The sequence below is a fragment of the Oculina patagonica genome, chromosome 4 (assembly GCF_052425735.1).
Source record: "Oculina patagonica isolate OP01 chromosome 4, crgOcupat, whole genome shotgun sequence".
Lineage (NCBI taxonomy): Eukaryota > Metazoa > Cnidaria > Anthozoa > Scleractinia > Oculinidae > Oculina > Oculina patagonica.
In genome coordinates, this window is record NC_135761.1 from 48,034,133 (window position 1) to 48,048,579 (window position 14,447).

General features: G+C 39.4%; 3 protein-coding genes and 1 long non-coding RNA gene across 7 annotated transcripts in view; 3 read left to right on the plus strand and 1 right to left on the minus strand.

Annotated features, from left to right (window-relative positions):
• The window catches only part of LOC144652494 (uncharacterized), a 105,778-nt gene that overhangs the window by 73,109 nt on the left and 18,222 nt on the right, over window positions 1-14,447 (plus strand). The gene's annotated exons all lie outside the window — the stretch shown is intronic.
• Window positions 1-14,447, plus strand: part of LOC144652487 (uncharacterized) — a 90,508-nt gene that overhangs the window by 21,509 nt on the left and 54,552 nt on the right. The gene's annotated exons all lie outside the window — the stretch shown is intronic.
• LOC144652695 (uncharacterized) overlaps window positions 1-14,447 on the minus strand; it is a 34,367-nt gene that overhangs the window by 425 nt on the left and 19,495 nt on the right. The gene's annotated exons all lie outside the window — the stretch shown is intronic.
• LOC144647949 (uncharacterized) lies at window positions 10,683-12,744 on the plus strand. Its single transcript, XM_078507617.1, has 4 exons — window positions 10,683-11,241; window positions 11,758-11,987; window positions 12,212-12,289; window positions 12,559-12,744. The coding sequence occupies exons 1-4, from the start codon at window positions 11,130-11,132 to the stop codon at window positions 12,742-12,744; spliced, it is 606 nt and encodes a 201-aa protein (XP_078363743.1). The 5' UTR covers window positions 10,683-11,129.

Sequence of the window (14,447 nt, forward strand, 5' to 3'; positions counted from 1 at the left end):
TTGTAGATAAATCATAAACAGATATTGTAAATAATTGTTTTTTCCACAAACACAATAAAGTATTTTAAAAAAAACTTATGGAGAGTTCATCTTGTGTTTGTAGTCCACATTGTAGGGGCTGGGAACGAGCGATCTCCATTAGCAAAATTCTGGAGGAAGTATTTCCTTTAATTGTGCCAATGCACAAGAGGACATGACACGGGGAAATGTGCCACGAAGTTCAACAACTTGAACTCCGTGCAAAATGTCGCAGCGACAAAAAAGATAAAATATATATATTTCACTTAAAATGTACTGCACCGAATATTCATGTTTTTTGCGTTCGCTTTTAGCTGTCTGGTTTCCTATCCCGAAACGCCAAAATACTGTATCAGACCGCCTAATTTTCAAAATTTCCATGGGTAGAATACCCCTCCTACAAGTTCGCTCCTGTAGCGCGAAAAAGTACCACCTCCCCCAGGAAAAACTCTATTGGGGGAGGTAAGGAGCAAATTTTCCACTCTTGGAATATTCGTTACATTTTGTATGAGATAAGAGCATCAGTAACCCGGCTCCGATAAACTGTTCACAACTGCCCTCTGTGCCACACAGGCATGATGGACAGTAAGTAAGTAAACCGTTCACAGCCTCTCCATTTTTTCAGTCCAAGAGAAGCGAGCGCCCTTGTGGGAAAGTGGGGGAGGGTTATCGAATGAAGCGAACCAAAGAAAGATAATTCACTTTTCTTCAAAGACAACTACACCCGTCTTTATTTTTCTCGTTCCTTACCGAGTACTGACTGGGTACTAGGGTAGCCTGCAGACAGGGTCCCATGCTCTTTCTCCCCATGCCTAAATCAGCTTGATCTGCTTGCCAAATTTAAGTTCTTTACGTTTTTGCCCTATAAACATTTAGGGATCCTGTTGCCAGGGTGATACTGGGGAAAGGTGATAATAAAAGAATAACGAGTCTTTGAGCCCTGTATTCTCAGTATCTTTTTCTCCTCTCCAGGTCTCTCTCTTCCCTACACTGCCTCTGTGATGTGAAGGAGCTAGGAACATAGCACATTTTGTTGTATGAAAGGAATGAAATGATCCTCACAATGTACAAGCAATTTTAGCAGATAAATATTGCTTTTTTAGTATTAAAAACGTTCAAGACTGACAGCAGGATTAGAACCCATGCAGGGCTCGAGACTTGTGAGACTAGTAAAAATTGTGTCAAATAATATAGCTGGATGTAACTATTAGATTTTCCATCATTTATCAAAAGAAATAAAATATAAAAAATCTGTGTCCCTGAGGGGAATCGAACTCGATTCCCGTCGGGGACTCAGATTTATTCTTTGTCCCATGCTTGTGTCATTGATGAATAATTCAACTTCATTATTTATTACCAAGCTTAAAATTCAACCACCAAGTGAGTCTATCTGAAAATTACAGCAGGATAATTTTTAAAAAAATCTCCATCTTTATTATTATTAATCTGATTAATCACCAAGTTGTCACATTTCTCTGTATAAATAGTTGGACATTCATGTTGGTCTTAGTTACATAACTATTCGATTTTCTCTCCTTAGTCAACAAGTTGCCATCTCAAATAACTGGTTTCACTTTGAGAAAGATAAAAACTGCCCATGGAACATGGGACCACTGGTAAACAACAAAATTTTAGCATGCCTCTCGGCAGAGTTAAAATGATAATTTTGTGCTCTCTTAATAAAAATAAATTAATTAAAAATAGATAAATAAGGTTCAAACGTGTCAAGATTTCTCGTGGATGAGCACCTTGTTATAGCTTGTTTGTAATGTTTGTTCTTGGGTTAATAAGCCTGTTAATGCATGACTGGGTATGCTGCTGTGAGAATTTTTCTGTGTTAAACATCTGGCCACATAACCAACACTCAAACAGTTTCTCACGAGTGTGAACCTTCCCATGCTCATCCAGCTCTGACGTTGTCTTAAAAGCGAGTTCACACTGACTGCATTTGAAGGGCTTCTTGTCTGTGGGCATTGCTTCCAAAGACTTCAAATGTGAACCTGTTTTAAAGTGCTTTTTCAGTTGCTCTGATGATTTAAACCATATTTTACACAAGGAGCACTCAAATGGTCTTTCCTCACTGTGTACAATTTGGTGTTTCTTTAGTTCAAATTTGGACTTGAAGGATTTTTCACACAAGCTGCAGCTAAATGGCCTTTCATCGCTGTGCACCCTCTGGTGAGCTTGGAGTTGATGCCAATTCTGACAAACCTTTTTACATACGTTGCACTGAAATGGCTTCTCATCACTGTGTATAACAAGGTGCTTCTGTTTACCATAGAGTGTTTTGAATCTTACATCGCAGTGGTTGCATTTGTAGGGTCTTTCATCACTGTGACATTGGTAATGTTTAGACAGATTAGTAGATGATTTAAACCCCTTTCCACATAACGAGCATATGTGTGGTTTTTCTCCCGTGTGCACCCATTTGTGTCTGTTCAGAGTAGAGATATCCTTGTAACATTTTCCACAATCAGGACATTTACAAGGCTTTTCGTCACTGTGTACAGTTTCATGTCGCTTTAGTTTATTCCTTGCTTTGAATGACATGCCACACAAATCACATTCAAATGGCCTTTCATCTCTATGGGTTTTTCTGATGTGTTGTCCCAAATTCACAGAAGTTTTGAAGAACTTTTCACAAAGGTTACACTGAAAAGGTCTTTCATCAGTGTGAGCTCTTTGATGCAGCTTAGCTTCTGCCGCAGTTTTGAAGCGCTTCTCGCATTTGTCGCAGCTAAAAGGTCGCTCGTCGCTATGAACTCTATTGTGATTCCTAAGCATAGCTGCCGTTCTAAAACCCTTTCCACACAATGTACATTTAAATGGTATTTCTTTGCTGTTTGGTAGAATATGTTGTTTTAAATTCTTTGCTGTCATAAAAGCACTTTCACACTGGGTGCATTTAAAAGGTCGATCACGTTCAGTGTGTGTTTTCTCGTGTTCCTTCACATCTACAAATCGTTTAAAGTATTTTTCACACTGGCTTCATTTAAAAGGTCGTTCTTCACTGTGGATCATTTGGTGATTTGCAAGTGTTTCTTGGGATTTAAAGTACTCACCACACAGGTCGCACTGTAAAGGCTTCACCATATTGACCTTTAATTGGGACAGACTTGAAAAGGAACAAAATTAAGAAGTCGCTTGTTTGAGAAATCTACGGTTTGGATAATCATGTAACTTGTAAACTTTAACTGTTTTGCGCCTTGTTTTGTCAGAGGAAATTTGTCGATGTTAGGTGAAAATAATGAAAAATAAGGGAATTTATTGTGTCACACTGTTGAGGAATATTTATTAATGTCAAAAGAGATTGTTTTTTGAAAAGTATGTTAAAATGGACTTCTAGAACTAACTTTACCAAAAACTGTAAAAACATAAAATTTGTAATCAAACCGGAACTGCTGTACTTAAAAGTAAACTACCTTTATACTAAATATGGTTAGATACTCGCGCGTGTACTTTTTGATGTTCAAACTTAAGGTCTTGATTCAAAGAAAAGTTTTATTAAATTTCTGTTTTGATCCTTGTTGAGAATCAGGTGTCTTGGTATAGCTCTTAGGATGAATATACGACCTATAGATATATATATTTTTCTTTTATCCTTTTCCTTTAATACAATTGAGTTTAGATAGCTGATGACGACTTCAACTTAGTCGACTCTATTCAGTCTTGTTGTACTTCAAAAATAGTTTCCAGCTGAATTTTTGTATGCTGCGTTCAAGCCTTAAGCTGTTAAGCTGTCTTAATATTTTACCGAGTCCCCAGCTTTACTCATTCGCTCTACCTTCAGGTTGTAAGTTGACTTTATTCAGCCTCCTTTCTATTCTTCCATTAGTACAATTTTGTTAACTGTTATTTATACCAAAATAGACCGTTCTTATTTCTGAAGATCGATTTACTCCGAAGAAGACAAATAAACGTGTAAAGTCCAAGTTCTTGTGTCCTGATTCCAGTTGTACCGGATCCGACGGTACTTTGGAACCCGTGACAAGTTCCCTTCCCGCAGCAAGCGAGTTGCTCCGCGCTAATTTTCCCCAGTCAGCTTTAACGCGTCGAGTTTCTCAGCTGCAAGGCCTCTCATCGCCCGTTTTCTCATTGTAAGAGTTCAGAGCGACAAAACCCGTTGTCACAGTTTGAGGCTATTACAAACAAAATGCACCATGACATATGAAAAATAAACGCAAACCATGAGAAAACCACTTCCAACTAAAACTAGAAATAGCTGACACTAGGTTGCCCCCGAAGTCTGGACGATGTTTATCGGTTTTTCTCTGCTGTTCATCCTTTTCTACAATTCAGACATTTTTATTATAAATTAGTTTTCTATTTTGGATGATTATTAATTATGATACGGTAAATCATTTAATTACAAGAACGCAACAGCATCTTGACATCATTTTGTCATGTTTTGCTGTGGTGGGGGATCTAGGGTAGACTCAAGCTAGACTTTAGAAAAAGTCCGTCTTCTTTATTAATTTAACACGGTCGACCTATCGCGACTTGCGTGGCTCGTTTTCGCGACTTCGTCGCTTTGAACGGGCCGCTTTGCGGGCTCAAATCTAACACGCCTGCCGCGAGTTTTAAATAATCACAATGCATCTCGAGATCTCTTTTGAATTTCTTTTCTTGATGCCGCATAAGTTTTCTCCATTCAAGTAGTTTGTGCCTGGTAAATCACGGTCAGTTGGACAAAGGCTTTCTTATCGTAAATCACGCTTCATGAATCATGACAACGATCAACTTTTTAAAAGGAAAGGATACCGAAAGAATTTCTCACCCTTGACAATGAAAACGCTTGACTTTCTCAAAGTCGCTCACTTCTGGTTTCCGGTTTCGCCTGCCGCGAGTCTTAAACAATTATCTCGAGATCTTTTTTTTTAAGTTTCTTGTAAATCTCGTCCGGAGATAGACTGATCAAGGCTTTTCTCCGTTCAAGTAGTTTCAATCAATCAATCAATCAATCAAACTTTATTTATAGAGGGTTACACGTAATAGTTTTACAACTAATAAATTTGTGGCCCTCTCTAATGTACTAAAAAATTAAGAATCTACTATTAACAATAATCTAATTTAAAATTTAGTTAAAACCTAATTTAAAATCGAAATGTAAGCTAAAAATTTAAAAACTAATCTACAATATTGATCCAAAGGTAATTATTACTAAATAACACAATCTAAAAGTTATTATCTAAAAAAGGAGTAAAAATATTATTCTTGAGCTGACTTAATTTAGAATATTTATACAAAGCATTCCAAAGGATATTTACAGATGAAGAGGTGCGTAACCTAAGGGGGAGGTGATTCCAGCATTTACTAGTCGTTGCGGAAAACGTGCGACCTCCCTCTTTCACTCTATTAAATTTCGTTGGTAAAATGGTAAAATTAGCGCCCCGTGTATTCCTATTGTGCTGGCTGTTATTAAGTCTTAATAGGTCGTTTATGTATAACGGGCAAGCACCCATGATCCTTTGGTGAGCTATAGTGCACCTTTTTATATCAGCCTCGATGTAGTAAGGTATCCATCCTAAAGTATTAAAAAGATCTACAGTTCTATGGCGTTGCTGAGCGTCAAGGATAATACGAGCACATCGTTTTTGCAGCCTGAATATATATATTCGTGCAGTTTGCGCTTGGTAAATCGCGGTTTTGGACTAAAGGTGGATTTCCACTGACGCGTAAATATTTACGTGCGTAAAACGTGCGTAAAAAAAGATACGTAGGCAAATTTCCACTGTCGCGTAAAAAGTAATAAAAAGCGTTTCCTTTTTACGCGCGTTGAACGTGCGTAAATGCCCGCCATACTGAATTATCAAGTTGGTGAATAGAGTGCGTGATTGTCGGCCATATTGGAGAAGTGAAACAATAAGTGTTTTTCCTTTGGGAAAAAATCATTAACATTTTTATGCAAATATCTTGTTGTTTGACTCTTCCAACATGGCTGCCATGAAAACACTTTGTACCAAACGCTAGAAAAAGAAATGCGTGAATATGACCAAGAGGCATGTTGGAAGAGTCAAACAACAAGATATTTGCATAAAAATGTTAATAATTGAACCAAATGTTAATGATTGAACCAAAAGACACCATCAAGTAAAAGAGGATTTGAGGCGACCTTCCCGGATTCCTGGTTCAAAGTCTACGTGACCTGACGCCAAGCGTTTTCTTTCACTACTGCGTTCGTGTAATTTGGTTCTGTAGCCAGTTCTATAGATTATTTCTTGAAATGTCTGCCTCGTCCCCAGTCGCTCGCGATCGTTGGGAGAAATGTTAGTTAATCATTGAGGAAAGCGAGGGCGAAGGGATACACCCATCACCCACCGCTCGCGCTTCGTGCTCGCTCCCAATCTCCCTACTCGCGCTTCGCGCTCGCTCAAAATCCCTGCCTCTCTCCAAGGCCAAAACCCGCGCGGCCTTGGAAAAGCCTGTGGAGGAGGCAGTTGAAATGTTAAGACTTTCTCGATGAGAAGTGTTTTTACATCTGAATGTTTTCCCAAGTAAATCGATGGGCGATTTAAAACAAAATGATTTTCCACATGGTAAGTGGTGTCATGTGACGATATCCAAAAGTATGATTGGGTAAATCGTTGCGTAAAGGTGGATTTCCACTGACGCGTAATTTTTTACGTGCGTGAAAAAATTTAGAGACAATGTATGAACGACTTGCGTAAACGTGTACGTAAGTCGTTCATACATTGTCTCTGAATTTTTCACGCACGTAAAAAATTACGCGTCAGTGGAAATCCACCTTAACCGCAGACAGCCGCGAAAAAAGTTGAACTCGGTTCAACTTTTTTCAAAACTCCCAAAATCGCTACGTGCGTAAACGTGCGCGTCACCTGCGTAAATACCTGGAAAAAAACGTGGCATTGGAAATTGGACAACGTAAATTCGACGCACGTAATCGCGCGCGTAAAATTTCATTTTACGTACGTTTATAATTTTTACGCGCGTTAACGTGCGTAAACAAAAACGCGTCAGTGGAAATCCACCATAAGGCTTGCTTATCGTAAATCGCAGACAAATTTAAAGATATGGCTTGATATGTTCGTAAGTGTTCCTAGACATATTTCTTCTTCGGCCACTCAGATGTAAAAAATGTGGATTTTCTTACTTCTCTGCGAGTTACTTAGTTAATTATCGCGAAGTCTTTTCAACAATTGCATTGCTTTCGGCTTTTAAACATTGTGAAATGAATAGGCCTCGAATAAAACCTCAAATTATCTTTTTCAAAATTCTGCCCAACTGCAATCAACGTTTACAAGCGTCGTTTGTTTGCTTGTTGTCATCCGTGCACGTGCTCATGCTTGGGCTGTCAGCATTACCCAATCATCGTTTACTTGCGTCATCATTGACCAATCACCGTATGTCGGCATTTTCAACTCCCGATACCTACTTGCGGGCTTTAAGCTTGTCGGCATTTTACAACTCCCGAGACTATTTGCGGGCAAAAATTGATCAAATCGAGATTTTTCCGGTATATACTATATATATATTCTATATTCGCGCGGATTACAATGATGCCTCTGGGCCAAAACCCTGCGGGGGCAACAAATCAAGAAACGTGAAACTCTAAGGCTGACCGAACTGCGTAGAAAACTAAATGCGGCAGAGACATGATAGAGACCAATCCGAGAGTCAAGGATGCATAGCTGTAGACAGCTGTTTCGGACTCTTTAGTGCTCGTCAGTACAGAAAAAAACAAATCAAGCTCGATTACCCAAAAAATCAATAATTTTATATTGTTTTAAGATTCTTTAGTCAAAGATATCGATCGAATTTTTCCAACAAAGTTGATTCTCTACAAATTAAAAGAGGGGCGCTTATTAGAACTCAAACTCCCCGGTATAACGAAAACAAACAGCTGACAGAAGTCACGGAAGTTGCTTTACAATAATGCTTTGCTTGGGAAAAGGGACGTATTTTTCTGCGTGAAATCATCTGAATGCAGGCTTGCTATACAAAGCTTGCTTGCTTTTGAGTTAACGATGTCGGTATCTTACATATAGCAATGAAGCTACTGTAAATTAATTCCTTTCCTTTTCAAAAACCCTGGAAAGAGAAGTTAGCGTGACTCAAAATGCGAATAAGTTGGTTAGTCACGCAACGTCTGCTTTTCTGACAACGCGGGGATGACTGGGTACGAGTCTGGGTGGAAAATGTCTTTGATTCCTGATTGATTGCATCTGCGAATGCTCTGCTAGGAAAGCTTCTCGTTTGTTTACTGTCCTTTTGGGTGACAAACAAACTTGCTAAAAGCTCAAAAGATTAATGATTGTGTTATCAAATATGTAACTTCCGTCTTCACGTGAGTTTGGTGAAAAGGTTAGCTGTTCTTCCTGCTACAGTGTCAGAAATCAAGAAAGTCAAGACCGGCTCGAGGGAAGGTAAGCTTTCGTTTTGTTGATCGTGTCGATCGTGGTCTTTCTTTGTTTAGTTCACAGAAAGTTCCTTCCTTTTCTCTGAAGTAACAAGCTCTTTTGCCTTGTGTCGTGTCATAGATTACAACTTCGTAGTTTTAACGGCACATTTCAGAAACTCAGACAACAATTAGCGATTTCACTTTCGACTCATCTGCATAAAAATGTGTGCAACTTGCATGATTTCTCTTGCAGTATTAATGTGGTGGAATTTGATCCGGTTTCTTGTTAGCAGTTGAATTCTGTGTTATAGATTTTGTGCTAATGCTGTCATTGTGCATGCATCGACGAATCAGCAAGCTGTAGTACAGATTTGATCAAGTATAAAATAGACTTTCTCGCGGTTTTGGACGCCATCTTGACGGGTAGGCAGCGCTGTCAGAATTTACAGTGATTGTATGGGAATGCGATGGCAATTGTAAGCCGACATATAAGCTTTCAATACTTTTAATTTTCCCCATCAGCTTACATTGTTGGCTTGATCAAAGACTACTTGTAAAATGCAAAGTAAATTTCTCAAAAACAATTTGGCTCAATTTGTTTTGCTTGACTGAGCATGGCCGGGTGATCTGCCATGGTCTCAAAATATTTTCTCATAATCCTTAGAAGGACTTGAGCCTGGTCGAATATACCGTACATTGATGTTCACCTCTAATGCCCAGGGGTTCTCCCATATGAAAAGGGACGGGGATGCTCGTCATCTCGCTTAGTGAGGTGAATATGATTCCTGTCTCACCTAGGCTTAAGGGTGATCAGGACAGAACACTTAGCCATTGAGGTCTCATTGGTCGCTGCCGGTTTCGCTCCCAATAGATTTCGCACCGTCCGAGTTCGCTCCCACCTTATACCGCGTTCGCACCCAGTGTGACCGAGTTCGCTCCCTAGTATGAAGGAAGTATGACCGAGTTCGCTCCTAATAAAAACCGAGTTCGCACCCATGCAATAACTTTGTTTGAAGTTAATACCAAATCACACTTTGAACATAAACGATAATTTCTAGACGATTTCTATAAGCTTAACTTAAATTCAGTTGAGCGTACGCTAGCATATTGAAATTGTAGTTTGTGATTCTAAGGTTTTACTACCTTATTCTGTGTTTGAAAGATTAAACTTGTAACACTTCTTCCTCTTATACTCTGCTTTAGTTCTTTATACTCCTCTTCGACAAACTGACAGAACTGAACTGCATTAAGCTGGCTGTTAGGCTTCTATCGTAAACATGGTCGCCATATTGAATACGAAACAGTGGAACCCAGGCTTTCATGAGACTGAAAGCTTAAGTACACTCCCGATAACTCGAACCTTCAAGGGAAATTGAAAATGGTTCGAGTTATCGGGAGTTCGAATTATCGGGAGTTGAAAACAAGTTGGTTCGAGTTAGCGGAAGATTCGAGTTATCGAGGGTTCGAGTTACCGAGGGTAAAATTACAGTAAATGTATAACGGAAATCCAGGGGAAATCGATTTTGGTTCGAGTTAGCGCGAGGTTCGAGTTAGCGAGGGTTCGAGTTATCGGGAGTCGACTGTATTTTCTTTCAATGAATTAAACTTTCTAGATACCAAAGCGAATGAATTAAAAGATGAATCAAATTGCCCCCGCGTTAGCATTGAAATTCTCGTATAAACCAAAAGAACGAAAAAAATCCCGCCTTCGCAAACTTGGCCCTTTTCTTGAGCCTAAAAGCTGAAGTTTTCCCTCTGATTTACTAGTAGTAGAACCTTAGCTCGTCTGTTATCATAATAGATTCTTAAGCGTTCGCGGACTTTTATTTATGTAAAGTTTTATTTAAAACACCCACTTAGCTCGTTTGAGTGTGTTTACTCAAAACTGTAAAATCTCACCTTTGCTTGACACAAAAGCTTTATTCAAAACGCGCTTGCCTTTAAATAGTTGAAGCACATAAAACAGAAGAACGCCTGAATCAGTTAAGAGCTTTTTGAGCGCCACGTTTATTTTCATTCTGACAACTTTGAAAATCAAAATTCTAGAGTGATTTACTCAAAACTCTAAATAGAGGTTAGTTTAAAACGCGCGTGCCTTAGCAATGAAACACAGGCAGTATAATGAAAAAAATCTCACCTTCGCTAGACACAAAAGCTTTATTTAGCAATGAAACACAGAAGCAGCATAATGAAAAAAAATCTCACCTTCGCTCGACACAAAAGCTTTATTCAAACGCGCTTGCGTTAAAGAGTTGAAGCGCCTAAAACAGAAGAACGCCAGAATCAGTGACGAGCTTTTTGACGGCCACGTTTATTTCATTCTGACCACTTTTTTAATCAAAATTCCAGAGGGTTTTAGTCAAAACTCTAAAAAGGTTAGTTTAAAACGCGCGTGCCTTAGCAATAAAACACAAAGGACAATACAATGAAAAAAAAATCTCACCTTTGAAAGCCAGCCCACTACTTCATTAGTGTTACATGTAATTATTAGCACGTCTAGTGCCTTAACAAAAGAAACGAAAAAAATCTCGCCCAGGTGATAACTAACATTAGTTAAACAACACATCAACATAACATTAAGATGAATTTAATGTGATCCTAATGAATATATTAATTATACGTAGTCGAGTATTTAAGGACCGGTAGGCTGATTGAACATTCATTAGATCATTGATCAACATTCGAGAATCTCTCACGGCAAAATCAACTTCACGGCAACGAATCATCATCTGGAAATATTCATCAACTCGACATGGCTTCTGTTAGCGACGATTGTATCTTTTGTAAGGAACCCGTTCGTGAAAGGCAGCAAGGAGTTCAATGCGATGGTTGCTCAAAATGGAATCACCGGACATGTAATACCGGTAAGTACCATCCCAATCCTTTTTTTTTGTCTTTTCGCGGACCACTGTTACATCCTTTAAGTGAGTCATGAGTCAATAAGTGAAGATGATTGTTACAAAAAAGGAGATTTTTATAAATTACCGGTTTTTATAATCAATTGGTCTGCTTGCGGTTTTAAATAGAGTAATAGAGGTTACTTATCATGACTAACATGATTAACTGACCACGTAATTTTTCACACTATATCTTGGTTAAATCTTAGCTTTAATGCTAGAATGGTAATAAAGGAGGGTGTAAAAGGGGTGGTTAGGGTTTCTAAAGAAGATTGGAGTCGAATTAAACCAAGAAATTTGTCACATTATTTTTCTATACCTTGGCTAAATCTTTGTTTAAATGCTAGAATGCTTAAACCTGGGGTAAAAACATACCTTAAAACTTATCTAAGTCACGATAATAATAGAATGATTAAAGAAGGGCGATGGGAGAGTCTAGTGTAAGTCTTCCTTTAGTAAAATCTGTCCCCGTGTGTTTTACAGGTATTTCTCAAGAGGCCTATCGCACTGCTGTGCGGGAAGGTGCTGACATCACTTGGTGTTGCGCATCCTGTCTCGGAGACCCCGTTGCTGAGAGCACTATGAACGGAGAAACGTCAGCGGATATCCTCGTGTCCGAAGAGTTTAACCCGCCTTTGGACTCCTCAGCAGACCTATTTGAGCAGTCTATGGAGGTTGCAGAATCCGTCACCTCAGAGCAAGAGCAGTCTATGGTACGTTATTCTACTTTAGTTGTATTTGAAAAATCTGACATGACTTTTTTTATAGAACATTGCTAAAAATATGAAACAAAATGTTTATAATGAATTAAAATATTCAAGTACGTTAAGCGGGTTTGAAAGCCTTTATTTATGAAGTCACCAAAGAAAAGAAAACCTATCGTCAGCCGCGGCAAGTCTTTAAGTTCTCCATGAAATGTTGATTTTATTTCTCCTAGGATACATCGTACGCCGCCGTCTTTGATCAGTCTATGGAGGTCGCAGAAGCCGTCACCTCAGAGCAAGAGCAATCTATGGTACGTTATTCTACTTTAATTTTACATTTGAAAAATACATGACTTTTTTATAGAACATTGCTGAAAAAAAACCCAAACAATATGTTTATAGTGAATTAAAAAAATTCAAGTACGTTCGAAAGCCTTTATTTATGAAGTCACCAAAGAAAAGAAAAACTATCGTCAGCAGCGGCAAGTCTTTAAGTTCTCCATTATTCTCCTAGAGAAAATAGAAAACCATATTACAGTGGGAAAGGATTATTATTAAATGTTGATTTTATTCCTCCTAGGATACATCAATCCCAGCATCGCAGAACGACGAGCCAGCCAGCTTCCCTGGTTCTATGGTCTATGGTTCTATGGTTCTATGTTTGCCAGCACCAAACAGTTGGAAGTCTTGTGCCGTGCCAAGAGCTGGTACATCGATGGAACATTCAAACTCTGTCGTCAGCCCTTTAACCAGCTGCTTACGATAAATGCATTTGTCCGGAGTGGCGAGTACACCAAACAAGTCCCCCTGGTGTTCGTAGTCATGTCTGGCAAAAAAAAGAAGGATTATAAAGCTGTCTTCGAGGCCCTCGCCCGCATTTTACCAGTCTCGCCTGACGTGAAAAGAATCACAGTGGACTTTGAAGTGGCATTGTGGTCAGCGCTTCGCGTCGTTTTCCCGTCGGTCAAAATCAAGGGCTGCTTGTTCCACTTGACCCAAGCTTTATGGAGAAAGGTATGTTATATTATACAAACTAATACACCATTTAAATCATCGCACTGAAATTCTTACACCAACGACCTTTTAATTCATGAAAATTGTGCCTGACGGATATGTTGATCGTCGATACGTCGATTATAATATTAACACCCGAACACTAAATTTCATATTTGTGTTATTATTGACCACGCGATTTAATTGTAAAGTCTTCTTCAAAGTCAAATTTTGTTTGATAAACTAAAAAAAATTCAAGAAAGTCAAGATAATTTGTTGTAAATCACAACAGTGATTTAGATCAAATTATTAATTAGAATTCTTTTTCCCTTGTTGTTATTTTTCAGGTTCAAGAACTAGGCCTGCAAACCGTATACAATTCAGACCAGGGAACCCACGATTTAATAAGGAAAATGATGGCCCTTCCCTTCTTGCCAGCAAAGAAAATCAAGCAGTCCTTCCAGAAGCTGAAGAGAAAGGCGACGTCAGATGCGCTTAAGAAGTTCGCAAAGTACGTGGAGAAAACCTGGATCAAAAGCACCACCTGGCCACCAAAAAGCTGGTCCGTCTACATGCAGTCCATTAGGACAAACAACGATGTTGAAGGTTGGCACAACGGGCTGAACAGGAGAGCGCAGGGCAAGAGTCAACTGCCATTCTACATGCTTATCACACTGCTGCACGAGGAAAGCCGGCTGACGACACTTCAAATCAGGATGGTATCGGAGCAGAAACTACGCCGCTACCAAAGGAAGACTTACCGCCAGCTGCAGGCCAGAATTTTCAGCTTGTGGGATCAGCACAAAAACGGGGAAAAGACAGTCAAGCAGCTGCTGACGGCGTGCTCCAAGCTGCACGGACCACGCACCGAGTAGTCACTCGTGACTTTGTAGCCTTGTGGCTCGGTCACGCAAAAAATCGGCTCCTTTAGGAGCCACCAAATATATAAAAGTCATGATCAACAATTGGTTTGTGTTTTGTAGTCTGTTTTTTTTGGGCTGGGTACTCTATTAATCTGTCCACAACTGTTTGCATACAGTATTTCAACCGACCGGAAACAACATCTTACGTTGCTGTTTCCGGTCGCCCCAGATCTCGCGTCCGTGTCTTAAGTTTCAAAATGGCTGCGACTGAAAACTCGGTTAAGAAGGCTCGAAAAAGTTAGATACGAACTCGAAAAGGGTGGGTGCGAACTCGGTCATACTAGGGAGCGAACTCGGTCACACTAGGGAGCAAACTCGGTCACACAGGGTGCGAATGCGGTATAAGGTGGGAGCGAACTCGGACGGTGCGAATTCGATTGGGAGCGAAACCGGTAGAATTCGTCTCATTTAGGGTTGCACAAGAAGAAATAAAGATGCCGCCATTCTGCAGACTAGACTTATTAGACATGAAAAATGTTTCCTTTAGGCATCAAAATAGGTCAAACCACATCCAGATTCATTGGTGTTATAAGTATTATATTGGCGTAATTTA